We start from the raw sequence: 19,871 nt of genomic DNA, 5'->3' as shown, positions 1-19,871 counted from the left end.
GTAACTACTATATTTCATTATTTATATGGATCACACACAAAAATAGCTAGTTTTTTTTTTTTTTATTTAAATATTCAATAATTATATAAGACATTTTTTTTATGATCATATTAATTCTTTGTTAAGATATTTTATTCTTTATATCTAAACAGCATTGCAAACAATTTTACACAATTGGCAACATAATAATAGATAGCCATAGGTAAATTATTGCTATACATATTTTTTTTAAATATTAATACATAATTTTTTTTTAATTACCATTTTTATGTAAATAATTTAAATACAGCTAATTTTTGGAGAATAAACATATAAATGTATATGTGAACAATTACGAGTTCTCTATATATTTATTTTTGCATTTTAAATACATTTTATAATAATTTGTGGCAAAATTGGAAAATAAGTATAATTGCGTTATGTATATATTCTTAAAAAATAATATATATTTTGTGCATATAACTAAATAAATAGTTTAAAACATGTTTTGTAAGTATATTATATAAAGCCACACATATTTTATTATATGGTTATATAATATTGTGCATTTATTTTGATATTGGATAATTGTATATTTTGAACATTCATCTGACCTTAACTTATTTTTTTACATTTATATATTGTATATTTTTATTGTTATTCTTATAATAATCATTATTGAGAAAACAACCAATATTGAGTTATATATGGTAATTCCTAAGCAAATATAAATAATACTTAATGTGTTTAGTACCATTATTATATATTAAAAAATATCATATACATATATTTTATAACAATATTAATATTGAATGATAACAAAGTGTTAAAAAAAATAAGTGAATTTTATTGTCATTTTGAATTGTATAATAATAAATGTTTTTTTCTATAATTCCATTAAAATAATTATTTAAATTAAAACACTTAAATGGCTTAAAAGTCATTCATTTTTATTAGCAGTAGTTGTACTTTATATATATTTTTATAATTTTTATTTTGTGGAAAATATTAAAAATTTATTTTTTTGCCCTCTTTAATTAAAAGGACATTTTACATGTACTGCATAATAATAAGGTGCATATTGTAAGTATATATCATTATTCATATTAAAATAGGGCGAGATAATAAAGGTATATATAACGTAAAAAAAAAAATATTTGTAATGCAACAAAAAGTATAACAACATCGAATTAAATACATGAATATAAAAAAGTAAATATATTAAAATTGGATAAAAATTAATAAATATATAAATTATGAATAAAATATTAAATGGAAAATATTGTTATTAAAAACATGGAAAATAAAAGATAATAAAAAATAATTCGATATAACTTATTTCCGTATATAAACGTATAATTGCATTTTATATTTCGTTGTATTAATATATATATACTGTATAGTGTATATATATATAATGTATAGTGTATATATATATGATGTATAGTGTATATATATATATGATGTATAGTGTATATATGTAAGCAGTTAAGAAAAAAATTAACAAAAACTAAAAAATACTAAAAATATATAAAAATAAAATAAAAAAGCATTTAATGCATATATTCTAATACACACATTGTAATAATAATATTTCAAATAAGAGACAAGGAAGAAATTATCTGATAAAAAAATACATGGTTTATCACACAAAACTTAATTATTAAGATAAACTGTGTATATTTGATTATAAAATTTGAATAGGCACAGAGGATGTGATAATAATAACAGCAACAATACCATATATAATAATAATATCGAATATTAAGCGTATCAAAAATGAAGGGATATGACATGCCATCGTCATTAGATGAACTTTTAAGTAAAGATGAAATAAGGGAATCATCAAAACAAAGTACACCATTTAACATAAACAGGAATGTTGTGTTATTTTTATATTTTATGTTAATTGTGCTAACAAATCGTTTGTTTTTTGGATGGCCAAATTTATCAAACTTATTATTTAGAGATGATGCATATATATGGAAATGCCCCAAAAATGCAAGTGGAACATATGATATATCTAATGATAAAAGATATGTATGTGAAGACCAAGATAAAGCGGTTCAAACAATTTTTATATTTGGGTCATCTGCATATTTTGCATTTTCTTTTTTCAATGGATTAATAGTTGATTACTTAGGTTCTAGACTTAGTGTATTATTAGGTCATATATTTAATTTACTTGGATGGATAATATTAGTTATGTCAGGAGAAAATTTTGATGGATATGTTGTAGGTGGTGTATTTATGGCTGCAAGCATTGATTTAGCGTCATTTGCAACATTAAATGTATCAGGTTTATTTCCAGGAAATGAGAATTTAATAGTTAATATAATATCAGGTGCTGGATCGTTATCACCAGGAGTAATGACAATTTTAGATATTATTATAACCAAATTCAATTTTAATTTCCGATCCTTTATGCTATGTTATATGTGTATAAGTGTTGGATTTTTTTTTATTTTGTCAATATTCCTTTTCCCCAGATCTAGATATTATAGGCAGTATGAGTTTGATAATTATTATAGCACAAAAGAATTTGCTTTAAAAAATAGTCTTGAAAATGGAAATTATGATTCAGATAAAAATAAAAAAATAACCAGTACTAAAAATACATCAAAAAGCCTTGAGTTAGAGAATGTTAAAAATAATAAAAATTATGGATTTTTTAAGTCAAAATATTTCAAAGATTTAATAAATATATTTACCTGCGCTCATTTCTTATGTTTATGGATATATGGCCCATTAAATGCAATATATAACACATTTTATTATAGTGTTGTTGAAAATATATTATCAAAAGAGAAAAATGATTTACTTGGATATATCTTACCATTTTCTGTGATTCCCTGTATTATATTAGGAAATTTATCAGATAAATTTGGCGTAATGATTATTATGGTTTATGAATTAACATTTGCTTTATTTATGTATGGATTTAGTTTTTTTAAATCAAATTTTGCACACTGGGCTTCAGTCATTTCAAATGTTTTATACTCAGCATGTGCAAATGGACAGATATGGACATTTATATCATATACATTTAGTTCAAAATATCATTCAACATTAATTGGATTATTAAATTTTGTTTGTGGTATTGTATCATTTGTTCGTATTTTATTGCTTGAATGGGCTAAATGTGTAAATTACGATTTCACTTATATTAATTTACTTATTGTAGGATTTATTGTTATTAATGTAATTATAGCAATTATCCTTGGTTTTATTATAAAAGTGAAAGGAAGCAAAGTTCAATATGGAGACGAAGATTCTAATTAAGATAAATAACAATCAAAATACAAGTATTTTATCAAAGCGCTTATCTATAATCACACATTTGCATAATTAAACACGTATTATTATATGCCGTGATTTTGATTTATATGCTACAATAAAATATATTATAAGTTAAATATTAAATTTTTGAATTTGACTAATATATGTATATTACAGTGAAGTTTTGCTATGAATATTTTATGTGCGCATATTTAATTCCGTACACTATTTATGTTGATGCATGTTTATGTTTATATGCTTATATTTAATTCCATGTACATATTTATTTTTATATAGGTTTATATCTTTATGTTTATGTAGTATTATTTAATTATTTTTATTAATTTAATAGTATACACTGCAGATTCTTTTAATTTTTTTTTATTATTTACTACATTTATTCATTATAACCGAAAAAAATAAATACCTAATTAATTCACTAAATTTGCATAATATTGAATAATGGACAAATATGTCTTATGATCAAATGGTTTTATCCTTACAAGGAAATTATTATTTAATTATAAAAGATGTAGAAATTTTCGAAATAAATAAAAAATTCAAATATATGTGGAGTTGAAAAATGATAAGGAAATGAGAAAATATGTTCTTATATATTAGCATTTCATAGCAATATGTTTTGTCCCATTTAAATTTATTGCATTTGTAGAATCTGAGGTTTAACTATTGTTAATATAGTCAACTACAGCTTTTCGAACGTTATCAAGAATTTCATCCATCTGTTTCATTGTTTCTGCTTCTGCATATATTCGAATTAAATTTTCAGTTCCAGAAGGTCTAATAAAACATCTACCATATTTATTATCTGTTTTTTTTACAATTTCTTCAATTTTATTTTGCAATGATTTGGGTTTTATCAAATATAATTCATGCTGTGGATGTGGTATAATTTTGTTTAATATATATCTAGGACATTCTATATTTATATATAATGAAGGAATAGGAGTATAAAACATATTCCATTGATGTATGTTTAAATTAATAAAATTTAATGATAATTCTATAGCTATAAAATCAACTATAGCATCTCCAGTTGTTTGATTAAAAAAAAGTAAATATTTTTTTAATGCTATAAAATATGGGTCTTTTTGAATATTAAATTGTTTTGCCCATGCATCTAAATTTGATGAATCAACATATATAGAACCATGTCCATTAGATTCAAATAATATACCTATGGAAGATTTTCGAGCTATATTATCAAGATTTTTCATTCCTGTTTTTGTGCATATTATATTAATATTAATATGATTAAAAATAGGAATTTCTGTACTTATATTATTTATTACATTATTTATATAATTTATAAAGGAAAAATTTACATATGCAGTGTGTATAATATTTATGTCGATTTTTTTTCTGTCAGTTTTGTTCACTTCTTCATTTTCCGTTTTTATGCAGATACTAGATAACATTTTTATTATGCATTTAAATAATAAACAGACTATTTTATTTCCATCTAATATTTCAATTTTATTTTCTAAATTGCCACATTTAATAAAAAAATAAAGTATTCTATCTGCATCGCCATCAAATGCACAAAACTTTGAGTTACTAAAATAATTTAATGGCATATTTGATGGAAGTTTTCTTTTATTATAAACATAATCTGCGCCACATTCAAAATTTATGACATTATTATCGTTTTGTAAACAATTAAATTTAAATATTTTTTTTTTTAAAATTTTAAATATATCATTAAATTTGTCTATTTTTAAACTTGCAATACCATTTGAACAATCAGCAAATATAATTTCTTCTTTACAATTTTTTATTAAAATATTGTCATAAATATCATTAATATAATTGTACAAATTATTAAATAAATAAATAAAATAATCGAAATAAAACTCATCACTATTGTAAGCTAAAATATCTGAATATGTTTCGTCATTTTTTTTGTCAATATCAATGTTGCGTTTTCCAGGTATGCCGAAATAAAGCTCCTGAACATTTTTTAACACTTTCAAATTATATGAATTAAGATAATCTAAATCTCCTTTCGTTTTGCAAATTTGATTTTTCCCTAATTGAGAAAAAATATCTTGAATAAAATTATTTACAAATTCAGAATTAAAAATATAGACAAGAAAATGCATAGACGGGGTTGTAATATAACACATATTATTTATACATCGTGAAATATTTAAAGAATTCAATGAATTTATAATAATATTATTTAAATGTAATCCGCTATTGCGTGTATCGAAACCTATACAAATATTTGCCTTAATTATTTTATTATATATATTACAATAATATATAATATTGTCTAGTTTTTTTATATAATTATATATTTTATCATCATAAAGATTAATTTTAATTTCTTTTAAAAATATATGAACAATTGTATCAATTATATTATTAATAATATCCTCAATTTTACAATTATTATTTTTATTTTCTTTTATATATTTCAAATGTTTATTAGAAAGCTCAGATAAATAATTTTCATATATTTCATTTATTTGACTTCCATCTTTATCAACAATTTTTATTCCATTATCATAAAATGGATTATGTGATGCAGTAATGACAACTCCTACATTTACCCATTGAATTTTATGTTTATTTACAATATTAATAATATTATTTTTATCTAAATCGGTATCAAATTCAAGAAGGTTATATTTTTGTGCTAAGTTATAATTATATTTAATAAACAATAATCCTAATAGTATTCCACTTTTATTTAAAACGTTAATCAAATCACATCTCTGATTTGTGTATTTACCTCTAAATCCACTATTACCATAATATATTTCAACATTTGATTCAAATTGGATAGTTTTTTTTATTACATAATTTGGAAGGCATTCTTCAATACATTTATATATTCTTTTATAAAATTCGCTCTTATTATTTATTTTCATTTTTTTTTTTTTCAAATCCTATGATTCATATTTTTTATATGTTGTTTTCGCTAAAATTCTATTATATTTCCAGACCTATTATTTATAAATTAAGTTAGAACCTTCTTCCTTACTATAACTATTTTATTATATTTCTAACTTCACTAATATTTCTGATATATGGTTCTACAAATGTGTGTATAATATATTACTTACATGAACTATGTATTCTCAGTCAATTCACAAAAATTCAATCCATTTCAATGGTATAAATAAAAAACGAAACTGCAAAGAAAAAAATATTTTAGATTATATCTTCAAATTATGTGCATAGAGCATATTATTTATTTTATTTTTTTGAACATTTATATTAAGTGAAATATGTAATAAGAATTTGTTATGAAGTTTGGAATAGTACTTACAAAATATATTTTCACGATGTTAAAAATACAAATTTTCTGTACCTCAAAAGTTAACGATGTTTATCGTCCTTTTCGAAATAAAAAAAAGTCGAAAGCTAATGAGAGAGGGTATAGTTAATAAGCACCTGACCTATATATTTATTTTGAGCTACACACACATGCAGCACATATACATATGAAATGTAAACATATGCACTAGTAAACATATAATGTATTGATTATGTACACATTTTATGTGGAATGCGTATGGCTTCTTATTAGAATAAAACGAATATATTATTTAAATTGAATTAAAGAAAACAAGTATACTATTCAATCCTGTATTTTTCAATTGGAAAGGATAGCATAGTTTTTTAGAAAAAGGATTATAAAATACGGATATAATATTAACATTATTTTTCAGCATCTTTGCTATAAACAAGGATATGTAGAATGCAATTAAAATTGATCCTTATTTTGTATAAACCTCCTTTTTCTTTCTATATATATATATATATATTTTTTATTAAAAAAAATAAATTATAATAATTATGTTGTTATCAGTTTTTATTAATTATTATGCATACAACATGATATTTCAAAAACGTTTCCCATTGTTCAAAATATAAAGAAAAAAAAAATCAGTTAAAAATAAATTTTCATTAAACGTGCATACTATTTTTATATTCGTATATATTTGATGTATTTAGTTTTCAATTCTCAATTTAAGAAAGGAAAAAATGTTAACATTAAAATTATAATACTAATTATATGTACATAAACAATGAAACTAATATAAACATTGTTTTATTATATAATTGCGTGTGCCTTGTATTTTAGTTTGTATTGAATGAAGTTTGTTTTGGTTATTTTATCTTTTGGCTTGTTTTCCTAACACTCTTATTAAAGTCGTATAATGTTGTAACTATATAATACATATTAAATGGATTAGTATGAATTCCAATAAGTGCGTATCATTTAATTATATATTATATGGATTATTATCCTTTTTTATTTTTTAACTGGTTTTACTTTTTTTTTTGTGGGTAATAAATTCTTTTAAGACTTGGTAGCAAAGAACTTTCAATTCTTTCGGCTTTAGTACGATCATTAAAAACCATTGTATATAAACATTTTTTTGTTCTCAATTTTAATTTTGTTATTATTTTATTTTTCTTTGTTTTATTTTTTTTTTTTACAATAATAACAGCTGTGGTATCAGGCTTTTTGCTTATCTTCAAAAATTTACGAATATCGTGAATTTGTTTTGGCATTTTGTAAAATTTATTTGGAAATATAATTAAATATAATTTGGATAAATTTAACCTAAATAAGGATTATTATTTTGTGTTATTATATAAAATAATAAAATTTGCTAATTTATATTTATGAATTTTTTTAAGAAAAAAATATAAAAATATTATTTGGAAAACGTATTGTTTTTATTATATCTACTAATAAATATTAAAGCAAAAAATTGAGAATTTTTTTTAATCTATCAGTAGTCATATTGTTTCCATATATATATTAGCATAAATATATGTTAATATAAATATACGTTATTATAACTGTTGGGGCGGATATATTTGAAAATTGCTATGGGAAAATGAACATTTGCATGCTTAAGTATACATAATTTTCTTAACTTTACATACGCATTTTGGGAAGCCGCTATATAATATATATATATATATATATATTATAATATTTTTTTGTGTATGCTTGATTATATATAAGAAAATGGTGATATGGGTATGCATATATGTACAATAAATATAAATAATAATATATGCAAAAGGAATACCGGAATAAAACTAATATTATTTGTGGTGAGATTATTATATAATGAACGAATCCGCTTTTTTTTTTTTTTTTTTTTTCTTAATTCTTCTTATATTCTGTAATATAATTATATAAAAAAATATATGATGATGATAATATGCATTATTTATTATATTATAGTCCCTTAAAATATGCAAGCTGCATTAAAAATTATATAAGGGGGTCCCCCTTTTCCACTACAAGCTATATAGCTTGAAAAAAAATATATTGCCAATCTATAAATTAAAATGAAAACAAATAAAGTGAATTTTAAAGTGTATCTTTTTTTCTTTCTTTTTTTTAAATAAACAAATATAATTTTAATTTTAATTTATATTTAATTTATATTTTTATTTATTTTTTATAAACATAATTTATTTTATTTTTTTTTCCATTTTTGGAAATTTTATCTTTTTAAATTCAAGCATTTAATTTATGGTAAGAAAAAAAACAAAACAATAAATTTGAATTTATCAACTTTTGTGTTATATTTGTTTTTTAAATAAAACATGCTACATTATATTTTATGTAGTATAATTGTTCTTTGTTGTGTATAGATTGTATATAGTATACTACGCAAGTAATATATAAGTTATACCAACATATTATATATATGCCCATCGTGTATGTATATAAAGTACTCTGTAGACATATATACTTGCATACTTCCTTTATTACATATATATTTTTATCATTATTTATTCTTTTAAATAAAATTTATTTATATAACGTTTGTATGAATGAGGACTGTTGTTTAAGTGTTGTGACACAACTTTTATCCTTACTGTTCATACAAAAAGTTATTACTAAAATTTATTTCCTATCTTTTCATATTTGTTTAGCAAGTATACTAATTATTTAAAATTTATTGTTTACATAATATTTATTTACCTTTTTGGCTAAAAAAATACTTAATAAGAAATTTATTTTATTTTTCAATATGTTATTAACAATTTGTATTTTATAAACTTGTTTTTATCTTTGTAATTTGTATACCCTTTTTTCCAGTGTATTGCTTATGCCAAATTTACCTGAACACGCAATAATATTAAATAATTTTACATTCTTTTATTATATATTTGCTATAATTTTCTGAATTGTACATTGTTTATATTGCATGTTATATTTACTAATAAAAATAATTAAATAATATTGAGTTATATAAAGGTTTTTGTTAGTCATATATATATATATACATTTGTATATTTTCATAATAATATTATATCTATGCATTATAAACATGTATACTGATATGTGCCGATTGAATAGGAGCTTCTTATATTTGTGTGCAATGCATATTAGTACAAATTGAGAGAATATTTATGGATGTTTATTTTGGCGTGGATTTTACATATTTATATGACTTGCTCATAAATTATGGATATATATTTTTAGATTTTAATATAACAAATTTTGCTATTTTTTTTCTCAGGTTAAATTGATTGTCAGACATTAGTTGTACTGCCAGTCTCCATAAAATCAGAAAAAAAAATTTTACATTTACGATTGTAAAATATTTAATTTTTATAATATATAAAATACGCATTTATCTCATACCTCCTTGAATCTTATACACCAAATAATATAACAAAATGGCAAAGTTATCGAAGGCACAAAAGAAGCAAATTTATATGGACAAATTGAGTTCCTTGATCCAACAATATAATAAAATATTAATTGTTCATGTAGACAATGTCGGGTCAGATCAAATGGCTAGTGTTCGCCAAAGTTTGAGAGGAAAAGCAACAATTTTAATGGGAAAAAATACAAGAATAAGAACAGCATTAAAAAAAAATCTACAAGCAGTACCACAAATAGAAAAGTTATTACCATTAGTAAAATTAAATATGGGTTTTGTTTTTTGTAAAGATGATTTATCTGAAGTTAGAAATATTATTCTTCAAAATAAATCACCTGCCCCAGCTAGGTTAGGTGTTATAGCCCCAATTGATGTTTTTATTCCACCTGGACCAACAGGTATGGATCCATCACATACATCATTTTTTCAATCTCTTGGTATATCAACAAAAATTGTTAAAGGACAAATTGAAATACAAGAAAATGTCCATTTGATTAAACAAGGGGAAAAGGTATCAGCATCATCCGCCACACTTTTACAAAAATTTAATATGAAACCATTTTCATATGGTGTTGATGTTCGAACAGTATATGATGATGGTGTTATTTATGATGCAAAAGTTTTAGATATAACTGAAGAAGATATTTTAGAAAAATTTTCAAAAGGTGTAGCTAATGTGGCTGCATTATCTAGATCTGTTGGTATAATCACTGAAGCTTCATATCCTCATGTATTTGTTGAAGCCTTTAAGAATATCGTATCATTGGTAATAGATACAGATTATACATTCCCGTTGATGAAAAAAATAAAAGATATGGTTGAAAACCCACAAGCTTATGCTGCTGCACCTGTTGCTGCTTCAAGCGCTCAAAAAGATGAACCCGAAAAAGAAGCAGCTAAAAAAGAAGAAGAAGAAGAAGAAGAGGAAGATGGATTCATGGGATTTGGAATGTTTGATTAATATATTATTGATTAGATAGGCAAAAAATATATATAATATTAAATAAATCCATTCAATGATAATATATACCCTATTGGAACATCAACAAATGTAAGTACATTTTTTATACCTACCAAAATTTGTACATGTATATATATATATGGATATGCTGATAAGTATGCTCCTTCTGAATGATGATAAAATATCTCAATGTTCGCAGTTGAGAGTTAAACAACTCTATGAAGTTTTTTCACGTAGCCTTCACTTAGATGTCTGACAGACAAAGCATACATACATATGCATCTATCTATGTATATTATTTTTTAAACCAAATTGTAAAATGTTTGTAAAAAATAAAACGAATGGGTCCAATATATATATTTATAAATATATATCCATTGTGTTTCTTTTTTTACAAAATTAATAAATTTTTTGTGAATGATGATAAAATATCTCAATGTTCGCAGTTGAGAGTTAAACAACTCTATGAAGTTTTTTCACGTAGCCTTCACTTAGATGTCTGACACAAAAAATGTTGTTATATAACACAAAACATATTTATTTTTTATGATTTGATAAATAAGAGTTCAGTAAAGTATGTCATATTTTATATTTAAAAATTTTTAGGTAGGGGAGTAATTTTATTTATTATAGAAGATGATTATGAATTGCTAAAAAATATGATTAGGGATAATTACAAACATGCCGGATTTGTGTATTATATATTATGTATATACTTTTAGATATAGCGTTTTTGAGTTTCTATGTTGCTAAAGGGAAAGAATTAATTACATTGTAACGCATATGTTGTGATAAAAAGTTAGTTTAGCTTTAGTTGTGCGTATGATGCATATTCATACTTGTGTAATACATTGGCATATATATATATATATATATATATATATATATATATACACATTTTATATGCATATATATGTTAACTATGTTTTATTTTCTATAATTAAAAAACAAAAAAAACATGCAATTAAACTGATAACTGATTATAATAATTCCTTTTACATTATTAATAAAAAATAGAACATTATATATATATACTTAAAAAGGGAAAAAGATATAAATATTTAATACCGTTTGAAGTTTGCTATTTTTTAATGCTTATTTTTTTAACACTAAAATTTTGTCCTAAAATATAAAAAATAGTATATTCATACGAGTTATGAAAAGCTATATATAGAAAGTTTTAACTATTATAGATATAGTATGTACTTTTTATTTTTATTGTTTGGTTAAAATGCGCAACAATATTTAACTGGTTTTAGGAATAAATTTATGCACGTTTGTATACAAGTACATTATTTACTGTGTGCATTTTATTTTGAAAAAGTAAATAAATATTCGGAAATTATAAAAGAAAAATCAAAAAAAGTCTCCCAAATTTTTTTATTTAAATATGCGTTATTGATAAAAGAGTTTACCCCATTTATTTATTTACTTATATATGCTTTGCTATTTTACTACCTTATTTTTATTATTTGTTTTTTTTTTGTTTTTTTTTTGTTTTTTTTTTTTTTAATATTGAAATATAATAGAACGATTAAAATAAAAAATTAGAAGGAATAAAAAGGTATAAGCAAATATTTTATAGTTTTGAGATTATCCATCAAAACAATATATTATCATTTATATGTGTATATATCTACATATATTATACATACACGATATTCCGCATATGCTCATGCGCATATTATATAATATATATATATTATATATATACATATTTTTTTTATTTATATATTGTAAGTACAAACTTAATGATATTTGTGTAGTAAGATTTTGATATAAATATATATGAGATTATATAATCATATAATTTTTTATGATATATTTTGTAAAAAGGTAGAAAGAGCCAAGTGATTATGATTATATATTCGTTACAACATAAATATATATATACACATATTTACAAAACTAGTAAGAAATTAAAAAATAATTATTTAAAATTATAATTTTTTTTTGGTGAAATAATTTCCTTTTATTTTTTTTTATATATCATATATTTTCTATTATTTTAATTTCTATTGTAATTATTATTTGTATAAATTATTTTATTTTATACAAATTTAAGAATAGTATTTCCTTACTTGTTTCATTTTCCTCATTCCCCATTTTCAACTTTTTTTTCAGCTCACCATTTTCTCAAATAGTTGATGAGAAAGATTTGAAATAAAAAATGTTTGAACAAGCCATAATGTGAAGAAAATTTGACTACTATGATTTTCCCGGTCATTCCTAATTAACTATTTTCTATTATATGTATTCCTTTTTTTGATAAACAATTTTCACAAATAAATAAAATACGTGACAATTATTTAATTGTATATCCAAACTGAACATACCTTTTCATTCATTCCCCCAATCAATTATCAATTCCCCACATAAATAACAATACACATATTCAATGTGCGATATATTATAAGAAAATAATAACAAGCTTCGCTTTGTTTTCTACGATAAAGTTAAATTTTTTTTTAGAGAAATATTGTTTTAGAGAAAATATTTCTCAGATTTACCTCCAACTTTCTTTTAAAATCAATAAATTTTTAAGCACAAAAAATGAATGTAGAAAATATATTTGAAAATGAACAAGTAAATGTAGAAGAAATAGAAGTATTATCAAACCCAGAAATACGAACCAGAATTAGCCTAATTGATACAGAAATAAAAATCTTAAAAAATGAACATACACGATTAAAAAATGAATATAAAAATATACAAGAAAAAATAAAAGATAATGTTGAAAAAATACATTTAAATAAAATGCTTCCATATTTAGTTGCTAATGTTGTTGAATCTTTAGATTTACAAGATGAAGAAGATGAACAAGAACCCAAAGATGAATATGATTTATATGATAATCCTAACATTACTAATAATAATATTTATGGAAATATATCAAAGAATATCCCTGAAGAAGGTTTTCGTGATATTGATGATGAAAAAAGAGGAAAATGTATGGTAATAAAAACATCAACAAGGCAAACTATATTTCTTCCTGTTCCTGGCCTTATCGAAGCATCTGAATTAAAACCGGGAGATTTAGTTGGTGTAAATAAAGATAGTTATTTAATAATTGATAAATTACCTCCTGAATATGATAATAGAGTTAAAGCTATGGAAGTTATAGAAAAGCCAACTGAAGATTATTCAGATATTGGTGGATTAGATAAACAAATTGAAGATTTAGTGGAAGCCATTGTTTTACCTATGTTACATAAAGAAAAGTTTGAAAAAATCGGAATAAAACCTCCTAAAGGGGTTTTAATGCATGGACCACCAGGAACAGGAAAAACTTTATTAGCAAGAGCTTGTGCATCTCAAACAAATGCAACTTTTTTAAAATTAGCTGGACCCCAATTAGTTCAAATGTTTATTGGTGATGGTGCAAAAATGGTGAGAGATGCTTTTAATTTAGCAAAAGAAAAAGCACCTGCTATTATTTTTATAGATGAATTAGATGCAATTGGAACAAAAAGATTTGATAGTGAACTATCAGGGGATAGAGAAGTACAAAGAACTATGTTAGAACTTCTAAATCAATTAGATGGTTTTAGTACAGATGAAACTGTTAAAGTTATTGCAGCGACTAATAGACCCGATACTTTAGATCCCGCATTATTAAGATCAGGACGATTAGATAGAAAAATCGAATTACCACATCCAAATGAAGAATCTAGAGCTAGGATTTTACAAATACATTCAAGAAAAATGAATGTACATAAAGATGTTAATTTTGAAGAACTAGCCAGGTCTACTGACGATTTTAATGGTGCACAATTAAAAGCTGTTTGTGTCGAAGCAGGAATGATAGCTTTGAGAAGGGGTGCAACTGAAATAGATCATGAAGATTTTATTGAAGGTATTACTTCAGTTTTATCCAAAAAGAAAAGCACACTTAATTATTTTACCTAAATTCCCAAAAAACTTATATGTATATTTATTGAAAAATACACAATCCGTGATAATAGGTGGTGGTGGGGGAAGTAGTATGTATAGATATATACAACAATATAAAACTATGTTTGTGAGGTTGTAAAAATAAATGTAGATTTTCATTAACACTGTTTGGATGTAAATACTCTCTTTTTTTTCCACTAGTTTATTCTTTAAATTGTGCGATATTTGCATAGCATTATTATGAAAAATATATTTTGTTGAGGGAATTTTTCACAAATATGCATTGCACATTTTATACATATATATTTTTTTTTTTATCTTATTAAGTAATTATTTATATGCTTATATTTTTTCTTTTTTTTTTCTTACTTTATTATTAAGTACACTATACACTATTTTTTATATTTATTTTTCCTTACTTTATTCCTTAAAAATATCCTTAGCAAATTAAATTAATTTTAATTTTTTATTTTTAAACATTTTATTGACGTTATTGCTATATATGAAATAACGCTTTTACAAATCTTTGTACTAATGTACATGTATATTTTTATTTTATATTTTTTTTTTTTCAAAAGGACCAAAAGTATTGTATTTTTAAAAAAACACATGTATGTTTTGGTAAAAAGCAACAGATAAAAGAAAAAAATATATATATTCACATATGCATACATAACTATAATAAAAATTAAAACAAAAAATAATCATATTTTTATAAGTCAATTTTGTCAAATATATGATGTATTATACGAGTAACTAGAAAGGAAAATAGATAACCGTTTGTATCGTTTTCGATATATATTTTTTTGTCCCATCATATAAGTTATTTCATTTTTTTTTCTGTACTTTTTTTTTGATAAAAATAAAAAGCTTTCCCCGTTTTTGTGAAAATTGAAGCGTTAGCTAAAGAAAGGGAGAGGTAACTACATGTCATAAAAAAGAATAAAACAAAAAAAAAAAAGAAAGAAAGAAAGAAAGAAAGAAAGAAAGAAAGAAGTATATTTCTGCACAAACATAATTAGGCAGGTAAAAAAAAGTTTTATTTGGAAAAAGTAAGAAGCTTGCAAATGTCAAAGAAGCTCTTTTTGTGATAATAAATTATATAAATATTTATAATGTCTGTACAAGTATTTAACACCATGATAACGGAAAAAGAGGATATGAAAGTGAAGAATGAAAATGAATTGAATCTAGAATACCGAATTTATACGAAACATGAATTGAGTAAAAGTGAAAATATTGTAAAGATTATGAGTAATTCAATGGATTATGTAATACAATGTTGTAAATACAAACCTATAGAAGAAATAAAAAATGATTTAGAAATAATGAAAAAAACAATTAATAATGATGTAATAAAAATTTTAAATAATAATAGTCAAGAGTTTATGTTATTACCTTCACATTTACATAATATTGAAAACATTATCCCCGTTTTAAAAAAAGAAATAAATATATCAAATATGTATGTAAAAAAATTATTAAACGAAATAAATAAAATAAATAAAAATAGGAATAATATATTTATGAATAAAATAAATATATTTTATATTAGACACATATTAAAGTACAATCTAGAAATCGAACAATTATTAAATAAGCTACAAGCATGCATATATACTTTTGAAAAATTAAACTTATATATACAACTTGTGAATTTTAAAAGGGGTATAGAACAAAATACAAATGAAATTAATAACAATTTACTAAAAAGTGAAAAAAATAATAATTCTTATATGATTTACTACCTTAGTGAAAAAATAATAAATTTAGCAAAAGGAATTTGGAAAATTAAAGCAATGTTATACAATAATTATAAACGAATAAAAAAAATAGCTAATACAATGGATGATATGAATATACTAATTCTAAAATATGGAACCTTATCCAATTGCCCAGACAAAATAGTAAATATAACTCAAAATTATTCTTTTCAATATTTAAACAATTATTTGATAAATATCAATAATCAAATTGTGAAGTTGTTAGAACAAATTTCTTTTGTCTTTTTTAAAATCGCAAAAAATGTGATAATTCAAAATTTTGAAGAAGACTTTTTTTTTAATCAATCCATTAATCACATATTAAGTTCATACTATTTGCTGAATTCTTTTGATATTTTTATTCGCCAATTCCAGGATATATTTTTTGTTCACACAGTAAGTTTATAGAGTTGCTTTTTTCCTTGCATGCTAATAATTTTTTTTTATTTGCTCAGTTTTTTATAGCTATTTTTTTTTTTTACTGACAATAGTGGCTAGTTCAGATGGCTAGTTTACAAAAATAACAAATTTTCTACACACGCATATATTATATTTATCATCGTTGTATTCACTTTCTATTTCAGGATTTTTCTACATATGATAAATTTTTGGAATATATAAAAATTAAAATTATTGACAACAAGTTTGTTAACGAAATAAGCAGCCGTCTCGATGAAATAGATCAAAGTATAAACTTTTTCAGAAAAGGAATTGTAGAAAAAATACTAGAAATTATAAAAACACATTTTAATGATATATTTTTATTAAGATATTGTGATGTGTTTATTGAAAATTATATAAAAACATTAAATTTTTTAAACGATATAAAAAATAAGAGAAATAAATATGAGCAGTTCATGCTTGAAAAAGTGATAAATGATTTTTTAACAAATTTTGAAAGAGAAGCATATGAAAAATATATATTAAATATATTAGAAAATAAAATCAATGGAAGCTTTAAAAATATTATTTTATTTGATAAAAAGTATAAATTTGATAATAAGTTTTATTGGCTAAAAGAAACTATTAATTTGATTAAAATTTTTAAAATACTTTTTACAGATAAATATTATATATCATTTTCTCTAAAAATTTATTTGCGTTTTATTCTTAACCACTTTAAATCGTATATTAACAATGTGAAAACCTTCATATCATTTTTAAACAATTCGAATTGCAAACATGGGAGTATTACCACTGAAATTGTATTGGGAGCTGATAAACTTAATGGACCCAATTGGAGCCCAACATTAACATATAATAGCATAGGTTTTTTTTTATCAGATTTTTTATCTCTTAGAAATATGCTCAAAACACATTGCGAAATAAATCATTTTATCGATGAAAACAATAAATTTTATGTACCGCCTAATATTGGGGATATATCTATTTGGATATTTACAAAAATTTTAACTGACTATTCAAATGCATATTATGAATATGATTATAATATAGATGGTGATTTTGAGAACTTATGTTCCCCCTTAGATAATAAAAATGTAGATCTTTTGAATAAAATTGAAAATTGTAATGAAGAAAACAAATTAAATACAGGACATAATATGATAAACAATTTTAATGAAAATAAAATCAAAGACAAACAATTGAACGGAATAATGGATGAATGTAACGATAGTAGTAGCGAAAGTGATGAGGATGTCGATTTTTCACAACTAGCCAAAGAGAATTTGAATAATATAGATATTTTGCATACATTGGGTCATGATAATAAAAATATTTTAAAAAAAAAAAAAAAAAAAATTAAACAAGATTTATACATATATAAAAAAAATAATAGTAAAAAAATAATTAATGATATAAATTGTATAAATGGATTTTTATTAACATTATCAAAAATTGTTGAAAATACACAAAACAATTTTCAAGAATTCTTTATTAATAAAATGTTTGAAATATGTTCTAGCTTTTTAGTTTATTTACATTCAATTTTACCTATTTACAAAATGACAAATAAACGGGTATTATAAAAAAAAAAACCTTTATGGCATTTCTTATATAACTGATTACACATGATAAGCTGGTTTATATTTATGTCTAATTTTTGAAAATTTTGAAATTTTTCTTTATTTATAGGCCCCTGAAAAGCCAAGTGATAATATTGACAAGATTGTTCTTCCCTTAATGTCTTTCAAAAGTTTTTACAGCGATACAATTGAGAATGTAATATTAAAATTATATATAACTGTGTGTGTATATATTTTACAAAATTGCATTTGTCATTACGCGTTTTCAAATGTGTTGTGAGTTTTATAAATAATGATACAATTACACGAGTTGGAATAAGTGTATGCAAATATTGGGATATGAAAAATACTACAATTGTATTTAATTTGATATACATTTTTATTTTTTTCTTAATCCATTTAAAGGTTATAATTGAAGATATTATATCAAAAATCGTTGACAAAATAAATATATATTACCTTGAAAAGGTATAATAAAAGAAGTGTTCGATTTTTTTTTATTTTTTACTAAAATTTTATATCATTAGTTTGCTTGAAAATTATTAAGTTAATTTAATTCGTTCATAATATAATATTTTTTTTTCTTAGATTAAGACAATACTTGACGTCAAAATTTGTGAGGAAAATAAGAAAATTATAAAGTTGAACTTATATGATGCTATAAATGTAATATAAATAAATGTCATTTTTTGTGTACCCTTTAATTATCCGTTATATATAATATAGTTAACATGTCAAATTGGGAATTTTTATTTTTTTATTTTTTTTTAAATGCAGAGTGGCGACATACCATATGAGGAAAAAATACAGAGACAATTATTTTTGGTAATATATGTTCATAATGCATTATATTTTATACAAATAATAAAAATAGAAAATAAGTAATAGTATATATGTTTGTGTTTATGTTTATGTTTAGTTATATAGTGAGATTTGTTTAAAATGAGAAAAAAACCTACACAAAATATACAATTTTTGTATAGAGATATTTTATACTCAGTTATGGAAAAATAATTTTCTCGTTATATTTATAATATGTCCATACTTTTATAATCCTTTAAATCAAATTTTTCATTTTATAATTATTTTTTGTTTAATAGGATGTTCGTCATTATGAAGAAATTTGTAATAATAATTTTAAAATAAACAAAAATACAAATGCAAGTATGAATAAGTTGGTAAATTATTTCGAAACACTGAATAAGGAAATTAAAATATCACAAACTCAAGGAAAAGAAAAATAAATATGTAGAAAACATCCACATCAAATACATTTGTTTTGCATATATTGCATAATTTTTTTTTTTTTTTTTTTTTTCGCTATTTCATTTAGCTA

At 22.1% G+C, this 19,871-nt stretch overlaps 6 protein-coding genes and 2 non-coding genes across 8 annotated transcripts; 6 read left to right on the top strand and 2 right to left on the bottom strand.

Moving 5' to 3' along the window:
- Positions 1–1,758: 1,758 nt before the first annotated feature.
- On the top strand, positions 1,759–3,261 carry PBANKA_0918300 (apicomplexan amino acid transporter ApiAT4, putative; the record flags this gene model as incomplete). Its single annotated transcript, XM_034564770.1, has 1 exon — positions 1,759–3,261. The coding sequence occupies one exon, from the start codon at positions 1,759–1,761 to the stop codon at positions 3,259–3,261; it is 1,503 nt and encodes a 500-aa protein (XP_034421534.1).
- Positions 3,262–3,938: 677 nt separating this feature from the next.
- On the bottom strand, positions 3,939–6,152 carry PBANKA_0918200 (phosphoacetylglucosamine mutase, putative; the record flags this gene model as incomplete). The annotated part of the gene is made up of 1 exon (XM_034564769.1): positions 3,939–6,152. The coding sequence occupies one exon, from the start codon at positions 6,150–6,152 to the stop codon at positions 3,939–3,941; it is 2,214 nt and encodes a 737-aa protein (XP_034421533.1).
- A 1,408-nt stretch (positions 6,153–7,560) lies between these two features.
- Positions 7,561–7,806, bottom strand: PBANKA_0918100 (60S ribosomal protein L38, putative; the record flags this gene model as incomplete). Its single annotated transcript, XM_034564768.1, has 1 exon — positions 7,561–7,806. One exon carries the CDS (start codon positions 7,804–7,806, stop codon positions 7,561–7,563), a length of 246 nt encoding a protein of 81 aa, XP_034421532.1.
- Positions 7,807–9,945: 2,139 nt separating this feature from the next.
- Positions 9,946–10,893, top strand: PBANKA_0918000 (60S acidic ribosomal protein P0, putative; the record flags this gene model as incomplete). The annotated part of the gene is made up of 1 exon (XM_034564767.1): positions 9,946–10,893. One exon carries the CDS (start codon positions 9,946–9,948, stop codon positions 10,891–10,893), a length of 948 nt encoding a protein of 315 aa, XP_034421531.1.
- A 165-nt stretch (positions 10,894–11,058) lies between these two features.
- Positions 11,059–11,153, top strand: PBANKA_0917990. The gene has a single exon (XR_002688168.1). It is a non-coding gene; the product is annotated as a small nucleolar RNA snoR13 (small nucleolar RNA).
- Positions 11,154–11,303: 150 nt separating this feature from the next.
- On the top strand, positions 11,304–11,409 carry PBANKA_0917980. Its single transcript, XR_002688167.1, has one exon. It is a non-coding gene; the product is annotated as a small nucleolar RNA snoR14a (small nucleolar RNA).
- A 2,037-nt stretch (positions 11,410–13,446) lies between these two features.
- Positions 13,447–14,802, top strand: PBANKA_0917900 (26S protease regulatory subunit 6A, putative; the record flags this gene model as incomplete). The annotated part of the gene is made up of 1 exon (XM_034564766.1): positions 13,447–14,802. The coding sequence occupies one exon, from the start codon at positions 13,447–13,449 to the stop codon at positions 14,800–14,802; it is 1,356 nt and encodes a 451-aa protein (XP_034421530.1).
- A 1,124-nt stretch (positions 14,803–15,926) lies between these two features.
- PBANKA_0917800 (conserved oligomeric Golgi complex subunit 2, putative) lies at positions 15,927–19,779 on the top strand (the record flags this gene model as incomplete). Its single annotated transcript, XM_034564765.1, has 7 exons — positions 15,927–16,946; positions 17,135–18,529; positions 18,645–18,731; positions 18,941–19,003; positions 19,124–19,201; positions 19,313–19,360; positions 19,636–19,779. 7 exons carry the CDS (start codon positions 15,927–15,929, stop codon positions 19,777–19,779), a joined length of 2,835 nt encoding a protein of 944 aa, XP_034421529.1.
- Between the last annotated feature and the right edge of the window lie 92 nt (positions 19,780–19,871).

The sequence above is a fragment of the Plasmodium berghei genome (assembly GCF_900002375.2).
Source record: "Plasmodium berghei ANKA genome assembly, chromosome: 9".
In the NCBI taxonomy this organism is placed as follows: domain Eukaryota; phylum Apicomplexa; class Aconoidasida; order Haemosporida; family Plasmodiidae; genus Plasmodium; species Plasmodium berghei.
Note: the sequence above shows the minus strand (reverse complement) of the source record. Positions and strands in the feature narration are given on the sequence as shown.